Below are 11,355 nucleotides of genomic sequence, written 5' to 3'. Positions count from 1 at the left end.
ATCGTAACTTCCGCTTTATTACAACATTCGATTAACTCTCCATCAGTGACATGAAATTCCTTTCCACCTTATCGATAACTCAGTAGACTGTCATAACAATTCATGGCAAGACCTAAAATTTTGCGAGCTTGTCAAAATTGGTTATTGTCGTTTGCGCCTAAGGCCGGGAATCCACTAAGGACATTATTTCATCTTCGTATCGACCCACACTTTTTTTTGAGCGATATAATTTTGAATTACCTATGTTTTATTGATATAAATTTTTAAATACTCTCCTGATCGCAAGAACGAAACTATCGGTTTTAAATATGGCGGAAAGATTGGAAGTTCTTGCACGCAGCCTGGCATTGGAAATGGCGTCAATCGGTCAGAGAACATGACAGACTACGGTACGGTACTATCTGAGATCATCTCCGCTTTGGTAAATAAAACAATTCCGCTTTTTGCTGGTTGCTTATAAATCGAAAGAGCTACAGCGATAAAGTTTGCTCGTACGGTTTGTGGGCGGTGCTGCAGCACCACAGTGCAAAAATTTTATAAAGTCGACAACGCTTTTATAAATTTATAAATAATTTTTCTCACCTCTTGGATGTTTTCTGCTTATAGCTCGGAGGATAAACAAGACAGAGTGTTGAAAACTGTTTTGTACATTCGTCACAGAAGATATATATTTTATGGGTGTAAAAATATGTTAATTCTAAAGTAAATATGGTGGAGGAACCCTTTTTTTCTTAACAGCATAATCAATTAAAAAGATATTGATAGTAGAACTCGACAATTTAAGTATTTCAAGTCTAAACTGAATATCGTAGATGTCATGATACGGTGTACGATCGATAACGATGTTGGGCATAAAAGACTAGGTCGAGGCAGGAAATAATTTTCTTACTTATATAAGTTTTTGATTGTTAAAAATGTTATAACTAGAATTAATTCAATGCTTTTAAGTAATTGTTGGCCTTGATTCGAACAATCCAAGTTATTAGTTATTAATAAAAATTGAGTTTGTTGTAGAGAAAGGCATTCTTCTTCCTCACACATGATCTGAGAGGAATCAGCGAATGCCTGCGCTTGTATTGATAAAAACAAAGGCGGGCATTCATGTTTGATTTGATAGCTCAAGCAAAGGTCGGTTAAATCATAACTGAAGACATTATTGGAAACCTGTAGACACTCTTGCTCCGTAGACGGAGAACTAGAGATTGTGTTGCGATATGGCCACGAATTCCTCCTTGAAGTGCATATTACGAAAGCTGTACGACTCAAGGCTTTAATTTTGATATAACGCATATAACCCGGGGTGAAAAAATTGTTGGCCGCTATTTTATAAAAATTTACAAACCCCAGGGGTAAATATTGCTTAACTTGTTGCTGATGATGGCGAGAGCCGTTGAAATGCATGGAACAGGGGCTTGTTATACGTCGGGGCTCTGTAAAGGGAGTAAGAATTTATTATATATATTTTTTATACAAAATAGTCAAAGAAATTTTGTACCGTTTTTGATTCTTTGTACTACAGGCAATGAAGAAACTTCGACATCTCTTTCCGAGTCAAGCAGAAACAGATCAGTTCTAGGATCTTTGACATAACTTTTAAAGCGCACTAAAACTCCGCCCGAATAGTAAATGAAATTTATGTCTGGCTTGGTCCTATAAAGGAAATCCAGATATCTTTGACAATAATCGAAATCATGCTCGTTTACATAAGCCAAAGGACTGGGCATTAAAAGCATAATTAATGAGCGTAAGCCTAAGGAATTTCGTTTACTTTCGATTTCAAATAAGCCATGAGTGAGTTCCGTGGCTTTGCTTAATATTGTGGGTAAACTGAAACCTGGCTTTGCTGCTTAAATAAATTTTGTTAAAATGAATATTTCTTTCATGGAAGTCATTTGACTTACCTTGGGAGTGGGTCTCAAAGTTCCATTGCTTAAAAAAGTCTATTATAGAATAAGACTGATTAGCTAATAACGAAGCACCGGAAGCCGTAAGCAAAGTAACCGAACTGCCATAAGGCCGAATATTCATACGTTGCACTACGTAACTAGAGGTAAAAAAAAAAAAATTAAAAAAAAACACATTTTCCGTAAAAGTTTCTTACTTCACATAGTTCTCCACAATTTGGTAAGACCAAGCGGTGTCTAAGAATATGTAGAGATCCGTTAGTATAGAAGTTCTAGTGAAGATGTCTTCAGATGGCTTCAAACAGTCGAGCCTTCGATCCATTAAAGCTGTTGCGGAGGTTTTTTTTTCGAAATTTTAGAAAAAAATGTATATAAAAACTTTTAACTGACCCTAAGAGGAAAACAATTCTTTCTCTGTGTCGTAGAAATAAGCAGAAACGGATCGATTAGAAAATTCCAATATTTTGAAATTTTATGAAGACTTTATTAAGTGAAAAAGAGGACAAAACTTAACTTAAAATTTTAGAAAAATAAAACGGCTTAGAATAAAATCAAATAAAAATAATTAAAATATAGATGAAAACTTGACGGGGAGGGCCCAAACTTTGCCATTTGTTATAAAGTGCTGTGAATCTTCGGAAGGATTTAGAAAACTTTGTCTTTTCAAAATAGTTTCATTTCGCATTAAACAGGACCTCTTGACTTCCAAGTTTTAAAAATTTCTCAACTCGAGAGTTGAATGTCAATTTCTTGGCCCACTTAAGATTTGTCTCAGAATAGAAATCACGATTAACATGAAAAAGTTCCCGACTAAGCGCTTGCCGTCGCTGAAGCAACCTAAACTTTCCACCGCGATCACATAACGAACCTGATCGGGAGTCTGACAAGCTGGTTCAGTACAGGAGACAGTTTGCGCTTTGCCGGTTTTTGCTTCGGCCGCTTGAACCGATAGATATAATGGCGGGCACTGATGAATGGTGGGATAATCTTTGCAGGCATCGGTTAAGTCATATGTAAAAGCATTACTCTGAACCGTTCGGCAAGATTGCTCTCCTTCGGGGTTTGTTAAATTTTGTTGCGGCCAACGCACCCAACGTGACGTGCATACAGTAAATTCTAAATAATTTTGCCCTTGAATTTTAACGAAACGTCCTGCATTCGACCCGTAGAAGTAGTTAGAAGCTAAACGATAGAAATTTATAACTCCTGGTCGAGCGTACTGAGACATTTGATCTGTACCCCAGGTAGAGGTATACCAATCGCTGCCGCAACGGGGATTTATGATACGACGTGGTACTGAAAATTAAACTGACATGAATTGTTGTTCTTAATAAAATCCTTTTTTTGCTTATAACGGACTTACTCTTCTTAATGCGTCTTAATACGGGGTCTGCCGAACTGGCTATGTCCGTACCTATATTTAATGCGTACAAATCCTGTGCTGGATTTTTGACAAAGGCTGCAAAACGATTAATTGTACCTCCCGCGTAATAAATAAAATATAAATCCGGTATTTGCTCAAACATGTATTGCAGTTGTGTCGTAGCATAGTTGGAGTCCGCATCAGTTATTGTAACCATATAAGGCATCATTAGGGCGATCATAGAATAACCGCTCACCGAAGAATTTTTCTTTTCTTCTTGCATATATGACTTCGTGAGCTTTTCCAAAGATCGCAAAGATTCAGGTAAACTAAAGCCGGGACTAACTAAATATTTAAAGATTATTTAGAAAGATTGGGGAAGATAAGAAAGTTCCTAGGAAAGCTTACATTGACGGTGAGTGGAAGCATTCCACATCTGAAATACATCGCTAAGGAAGTGTGTCGTATTAACGATAGTAGAACCGTCTGCGGCCGCCAGAAGTGTTACTGAACTCGCATAAGCATTAACGTTTAGATCTTTTAAAATGTAACTGAAAAATGAAAGGAAAATAATGAACCGACTAGTTTTCACACAATTTCCTTTAAAATCGGAAGACTTACTTTACGTAATCCACTACATCTTCATACGGCCAAGACATGTCAAGGTATACGTAAATATTTGTCATGGTTGTTATCGAGTCGGTGATGTCTTGCGGCAACGCACTGCTTACCGAACAAGAAATATCACTCAAATATTGAGCTAAAAAATATGCAAAAATAAAAAAAAAGGTTGAGACAGAAGAGTATTAAAGCGTGTGAGCACAAGAGCGCCCATCGTGCAACCGTTTCTCGAGGCAAAGTACGTGACGAATAATGCGCAGTTGTAAAGGCCTAAAGAAAGAAAATGGGCTTGGACCTAAAATATTTCTCCTCTAACTCTGGGAGGAAATAATGTGCGATATAAAGAAACATGATCGAGCCAAGAATCCTAGTAATTAACTGGAAACAAGGGGCGGTCCACAAGTTCGAGTTCCTTGGTATTTTCCTGTCTGCACGCTTATCTAACATGTCGAAGAAGGGCATTGTTGGGTGGAAAGTGAAATTTACGCCGGTAGAAATTTATTGCAGGAATATTCACCTTCTAGACATCTCCCTCAATTCCTATTGGTACGCGATCGGCAGGCTTCTCTGACAGGGGTATCAACTTGTCGATTGCAAATTACGAAGATATCTTTTCATGAGCCATTCACAGCTACCATTAAACACAAAAAAACACATCTGGGTGTTTTGGAGCAATTTCTTGACATCAAAAATGCGTAATTCGATCCTTTACGTCCTTCTTTTGTTGTTGTGATGCTAACCTGAAAATCTGAATTCCGTTCGTAAAGTCACTAACTTGTGAACCAATGACGTCAATAGCCTAGAGTGCCGAATACACCAAGTTCTTTCGTTTTTCAGTTTTAGAAGTTTTTTTTCTTGTTTTGAATAAGATACACCTATGGATCGTGTGTTGAAATCGGGCAAATAGACAAATTACCGTGGTTTAGTGTCTATCCCCACACAGAGAAAGAATTTTTGCTCATGATATTGAGAGTTATATACTTACGTATATATGAAGTCAAAGAATTGGACGCTCCGGTTGAAAATTGTGCTATAGCTTCGGGTGTCAATGTTACTTTAAGCTGAATTTCTCGATCCAATACCTGAGCAAAAGCACTAGTCTGTGCTGTCATGATGTTTAACGGAGCATAAATAGGGAAATTTTCTTTACGATTACATGCCATGATGTTGCTGCCCAATACCCTATCCATTGAATAGTACATACGTAGCAGTTGGGATAGCTTCAGGTTGGGAGCCTGCGTACGCCAATTGGCTATATTCATGGCTATGATAAGTCCATCCAAACCACCGCGTATCTCGGCATCTGTCATCTCCACATTGTGACGTTGTGAAAGGAAATACCATCGCGGCATAACTGTGCTATTCCAGGCCCCATCAGCTCCAATGGATGCTGTATCACTGCCAGTCATGGGCATTTGTATTAAAGCTACTTCGGCTAGGTCCCCAGCCAAAGTTGCAGCCCAACGATTGTCAACGTTGACAGTCGCTGTTTGTGGTAGACTTTGTCCTGAACCGGGTCGGCGAGATGCCAGAGCTAATAGCGTTTTCAGCTGCACAGTTTGAGGTTGCAAACCTGCCGCTATACCAGCTACTAGCGTACCTGTGGCTACTGTTCCCCAATCTGTGTGTATAACACCATTCTCTACCGGGCAATGACTTATGTCATTATCATGCGAAACGCCAAAATCAGTTTCCGCCCAACCAAAGTCGTATTCCTGGTCTTTGGCATTCGTGCGTATATGCGAAGTCTTCCGTTTTGAACCATTAAACTTGAAATTGTCGATCGTTTCCACGTCTCCTACAAAACTGTTTTTTGGCTTGTGCTGCGCGCTACGTGGTAAACGTTGGGCTCGGTATTGTGCTAACTTATTGCATACTTGATGCTCATCACCACGCATTTGCATATCAACTGAACTGGACAACATGAAATGCAACGAGCAACGTTCTTCTCTAGTCAGAGTATCGTTAGGAAAACGCATCGCGTCACCCGGGATTAGACGAGATAATAAAATTCGAAATTTCGGAAACTGAAATCCCGTTGGGCTAAAAGGTAAAACACCGACCGTCCGCATAACTCCCGGGGCCCGCTGTATACCATCCTGACGGAAACGGTGCAATAAGGAGACAGCTAACTGCCGTATATCTTGATTAAAAGCGTACGAGTTTTCAACTTTCTCAATCAAATTTATGAATGTCTCAATATTGGCGGGTAGACGATTATCTCGGTTCATAAAATGGGAATCATTGTAACATTCTACCAGCGAAGGAGGTATTTGTAATTGAGCATTCTCCTGAGCTTGCGTATGTAAAGATGTTAGATACAATACTACGAAAACGCCGAGCGCCGCTTGAGTCAACGGAGGCGGGCAATAGAACATCATTAATATTTCGGAAACTAATCGTTCGTTGAAAGTTTTCCTGTAATGAAAAATTGCAATTGAAAAAATTTTATATATCTGCATAAGTTTATTGCACTTGCATGTGCTCGCTGACTCATAAAATAGTGAGTTCGTTATTGGCAATAGATAATGATGTCATAGTTATGACGTCCTCGCTTTTATCTGTTGATAGCTAGTCAGCTATGAAAACTTATTGATTATCTAAGAAAAGTTTTTTTTCGAAAATTTGTCATGAATAAAAGGAGATTTGCTTTGATCTTTGAAAACTTCTGTAAATTTCTGTCTTTCCACACTGTAAGCGAACCGCAACAAGTAAGAGCACTATTGCCTTGCAAGGCCTACTATTAGATAACCCACACCACTTCGTCTAATGTAGTTAACACAAGTTGTGGTGACAATACATCAAAAGGTACAAATTATTTTCATGCAAAGGCGTGACGCGAACGCCGGCACATTGGAGGAATCCTTATATGTGTTGGTATCCAAAATATGGACCTAAGTGATCCGAATACAGAAAGGATGATTTCTATGGCAACTTACTATTATGAAATAGTGAATATGATATCTTTTTGTACCCTACGACACTTGTGATACGTGGTATATTAAGTTAGCGCGGACGTATGTAACGCCAAGAAGGGCTTACGATAGACCTACTTTTTATTATTCTCCGTTATATCCAGAAGCATTTTCTAAATCGATCTGAGTCTGTCTGCTCGTCTGTCTGTCTGTCTGTCTGCCAGCCTGATGTCTGCAAATTCGTGTTCAACCTGCGCCTCGCAACTTTTGAGACATTTTGACGAAATTTGCTACACAGATGTACTTTAGCCCAAGGATGAATGCTATTGAAAATAGTTCACATCGGGCCATTTTTTCGACCACTCGCTATATAATATCCCATTTCGAAAAGTTATACGGGAAAAAAATGTAACTTTTTAAATTTCTCCATAAAACTAGCTCTGATCACAAAGGTGCATGGAGGCACGTCCGACGAACTGGCTGTTAGACAGACTTAGAAATAAAAGGTGTGTTATATGCGTCAACGCAAAGTTCATATACGTTCTACGACAGTTGGTGTAGGCTATAAAAATGGGCGAAGATGTCTTCTTTATTCCTAGGATTCTTTCAACTAGTCTACAAGATCCTTTGACATTTTAAACGAGACGAGCGAAATATGTAGAAAGTTTTAAATAGAGTTATGTCACAAACAAGAAAGGTTAACCTAAGATGAAGTCAAAGAGGCGTTTTGTTGTATGGGCTAAAGAAAATTATATAATATAGTTCAAAGAGTGCAGTTGATTCTACTCGTCGCCATTAAGCGTCTTTTCTATGTCAGTCCATTTTACTTATTTTATTATTTTTTTGTATTCTTGTTAGTTTGGCCATGGAAATAAATTTTAAGACTAAAGTCTTAAAGCACTATCCAACTAAGGCTGTCGGATTTATTGAAAATTTTATCTCACTTGAGACTTGAGTCCATGACCGATGTGTCGTTAGTCGAGATCCATTGCGTTCTCGGCGATTCAGGAAAATTAAATTTCCCTGGATTACCCTTAAAAGACCCTTCTAGGCCAAACGCTTCATCAACGACATTAACGAAGAGAGAAAGTTTTATTAATCTTAACGGTATAAAAAAACTTTATTTGCCTTTTGCTAAATTTATTCAGGTCTGCTTAAAAATCAACTCGTCTGTTCAATGTTATAGAATAGTAAAATTTTATTACTTTAACGAAACGTTTGCAGCACCCAAGAAGCACAGAAAGAATCTTCAGGTCCATTATAAAATCTACATATTAATCATCACCATTAAGCGGTGATGTGTGTGAAAGTTTCGATCACGGCCGAATATAATATTTCTTACTGGCTTTCTTTTGATATTATATTAGAATGATTGAGGTTTATGTCTCCGGGCATTAACTATAATATGTCACACTGCTTATGGCTTTTTAATTTAGTATTCCGTCTATTTTCACCGATAAAGCGTGAAAGACTTTGCTGATAACTTCAACCATTTTAATGATAACATAGGTCTGAGGCAACAACGGATAAACAAATTCAATATTTAAATATATTGAGTAATGACGAATTTGAGTTCAACATGAATTTATTCATCAAGGCTCTTTCAAAATATTATCTAGAAATAATAACCACCCGGCTACCGATAGGTTGATCATTAATAGAGAGATGGACGTTCATTGTTGTTGTATACTCTAAAGCTAACATAGTGTTTTTGTTATTATTTCAACTTTGTTGTGTTATTGCGTATAAAATGTCTCCAATCCCAACAATACAGAGAGATTTTTGAAAATCGCAGATAAGATAACTCCAATAATAACTACAAGTTTTTTGATTTCTTAGTCATTCATTCATTTAGTTCACATATTAAAAGAATCAGAAAAAAATATATATTTCCCACAAAAGTTCTCCAAGACTTTTTTCTCATTTTTAGTTGAATAATTTTTGAAAATTTTGAATTTTCTTTCCATTTTCACTTATTTACGATATTAGTAACAGTTTGATATCATTTACGTATTCACAATGAATTATTTTTGCTTTTGCGAAACTCTTCTTTTTAATCTATTTTGTTTATAAGTTCACTTTGAAAAAAAAAACATTTCTTTTTCTATCATTCATCTCTTTTCCTAAGTTTACCGCTTTAATTGGTTTACTCACTTCACACATCTGTTGGAAAATTCATACTGACGTTCGACCAGCAGTAACCCGTTCTCGTATGTCGATTGATATAAGTTCTCTGCGTACCTTAAGTTCCACAATTAGATTAGATAAGATAAGAAGAACCTCTCGCCGCTTCATTTACCCAATTTCTGTTTCACAAGCATTGTGTTTACCTTACGCACCTGTTATAATATTTTACTAACAATTTTTTCGTTACAATTTCCACAATTTGAAGGTGCGCTTAGAATTTTATTTTCACGAGAATTTTATCTTATCTCTTAGGATATTTATATCCATTTATAAAATCAATCAATCCGCTGCAATCAATTAGATGACCTCAGCTTTTGCTTTGATATTGCATTCCATTTAGCACAAAACTAAGGAGTGTTTAATTAATCAAATGTTGAAAGCTTCACCGCTTTACGATCGAGCAAGCATTTAAAGATCTGAAGCGTAGATAATATAAATGAAACGATTGCGTGAATTGTTGATTATGATTGATTGTTAACACTTGACTTACCGCGGCGGGTCAAATGATCCGTTCTGCACATTTGTGGCAAGATTTCTTACAATCATTGTTATCACTTCGCCTATGCGATAAACTTCTCAATGCTTACCTAAATCTTTTTCATATGTTCATCGATATGTTCATGCTACTCCCTCAATCCCTCATAAGGTGGTATTTGATCCATATCATTTTTAGATATTTTTTTTAGGAATATCAATGAGAAAGTAATACTTGCCCGTCTACAATATGAGATTTCTGCCTGTTTGTATTAACATCCTACAAAGGGGATTGATTAATCCGTTGTCAGTGTTGTATTGTGCTCTTAACCTTACTTTTAGTATTAGATAGATAGTATTGTAAATTATAAACTGGTTCCTCGAAATCTTTTGACAATTCCGATACATCCGGTCATTGTCCCAGGTACGGAAATGTTCAACCGTAATTTCTGCCAAGAAAATACAGGTTTATCTTATCAAAATGATGAGAATTCTTTTATTGCAACTATAAGCCATCACCAGTTACGGTGAGTCTCCTTAATAAAACCTATTCCATTGTCCAAACAGAGCAATTTTTTTAAACGCTTTTGTGCTACTAGAGAATACATATTAGAATATGTAGTAAGGGAACATTGTTCCAGCAGATAAGAAAATTATATAATTTCAACAAATCAAAAAACATAGTGTTATTAGCATTGGGTTTTGTTCATATAAAGAAGGATACGAAGGAAAAAACGGCATATTACTAAATATAAATATTCGGTGTGGTATCCTTCTCGTTTAATAGTGTCATTTAAACATTTTGACATATTTTGCATAATTTTTCTTGCATTGGAAACAGGGATCTTACTTCATTCTTCTTGTAATCAATTTTTTGTGTCTTGGGCGGAGGAGCTTGAGTGTCTTCGTGTACGCCGGTCTCACTCAGCCCATATGGTTTTGATGGAGTTCATGCCTGGCGATTGGAGAAGAGTGTGAAGCAGTTATATAACAGCCATTTTTGAATTAAGCGGGACTTAAGCTAAAATTGAAATTTTCCTAAAAAACCAAGTCCGTTTAAAGTCACGCGCCTTGTTTAGAGTGCCATCCATAAACGGAAATTTTCCGACTCCGTTGGTCCAATGCATACGAAACTATAACATGACCATTGCCGTGCGCGCCGTAAGCCGTTGATGCAAGAACGTAATAGGAACCTAAGACTAGAATATGCCAGGGAAAACGCACAATTCGTAGTGAAATGACGTTATGTTTGCTGATGAGAGCAAAAATGAACACAGAAACCTTTTCTCCAGGTCTTAGCTTGGTTTTTGCATCATGGTAACGAGCCGACCACTGCATCTTTGAAACTATTTCGTTAAAAATTCAACCCATATCGTTCCACAACTATCGTATTTTTGACCATTGTAGTAAACCTCAAATATAATGTCGATATAATTTGCCATTTTTCATCTAGTGTTCTGAAGAGCAAATGATTTGCGATGTCGGTTACCGAGAAGCAGTAGTTGTCTGTCGAGAGTTGTCGTTTATTTGTTTTTTCTCTTCTAGTCCCCCTTTTAAATCTTTCAATTTTCTTATTTACCAATTGAGAGTAAAATTCAATTAAGGCACAGTAAGCTACAAAAGCAAAAAAAAAAAAAAACGAAAGAGAGAAAAAACATTCATTTCTTTTCGAGACAATAAAATAAAACAATTTCGACTGCAACTCTATATGCATTCACTGCAGTTTGTCTCACACAAAGCGCGGAGGGCGAAAGCCAACTTCCCCGGGGAGTTTTTTGTTAAATTTTTGCTTAAGAAATTAAAAAAAAAAACAAAAAAAAATAAAATGCGAAAAGAAATGCTTTCGACGTTAAAATAAAAAAAGGAAGAAATGTCGTGAGTATATATTCAC

The 11,355-nt window shown here is 36.9% G+C and overlaps 1 protein-coding gene across 3 annotated transcripts; it reads right to left on the bottom strand.

Annotated features, from left to right (window-relative positions):
- Positions 1-257: 257 nt before the first annotated feature.
- On the bottom strand, positions 258-9,027 carry LOC119639751. Of its 3 annotated transcripts, none has more exons than XM_038037384.1 (6): positions 8,958-9,027; positions 4,874-6,306; positions 2,102-2,231; positions 1,902-2,044; positions 1,496-1,846; positions 258-1,430 (listed from the first exon to the last, which is right to left on the bottom strand). In XM_038037384.1, the coding sequence occupies exons 2-6, from the start codon at positions 6,267-6,269 to the stop codon at positions 886-888; spliced, it is 2,565 nt and encodes an 854-aa protein (XP_037893312.1). In that variant the 5' UTR covers positions 6,270-6,306; positions 8,958-9,027; the 3' UTR covers positions 258-885. The 3 variants fall into 3 exon arrangements, with proteins under 3 accessions (XP_037893312.1, XP_037893314.1, XP_037893311.1); XM_038037386.1 differs by having other exon boundaries at positions 1,496-1,843; XM_038037383.1 differs by lacking the exons at positions 258-1,430; positions 1,496-1,846; positions 1,902-2,044; positions 2,102-2,231 and adding exons at positions 2,491-3,200; positions 3,268-3,612; positions 3,676-3,818; positions 3,889-4,027.
- Positions 9,028-11,355: the final 2,328 nt, after the last annotated feature.

Source organism: Glossina fuscipes, unplaced genomic scaffold (genome assembly GCF_014805625.2).
Source record: "Glossina fuscipes isolate IAEA_lab_2018 unplaced genomic scaffold, Yale_Gfus_2 113, whole genome shotgun sequence".
NCBI classification, from domain to species: Eukaryota; Metazoa; Arthropoda; class Insecta; order Diptera; family Glossinidae; genus Glossina; species Glossina fuscipes.
Note: the sequence above shows the minus strand (reverse complement) of the source record. Positions and strands in the feature narration are given on the sequence as shown.

Bases quoted from the DNA above. Each gene is read 5' to 3' on its own strand.
- LOC119639751 (XM_038037383.1), bottom strand. From the start codon at position 6,269: ATGATGTTCTATTGCCCGCCTCCGTTGACTCAAGCGGCGCTCGGCGTT. The intron at 4,028-4,873 runs GTAAGTATATAA...CATATTTTTTAG, and splicing joins TTCTTTGACTTCATATATAC to CTCAATATTTGAGTGATATT. The intron at 3,819-3,888 runs GTAAGTCTTCCG...TTCATTTTTCAG, and splicing joins GATGTAGTGGATTACGTAAA to TTACATTTTAAAAGATCTAA.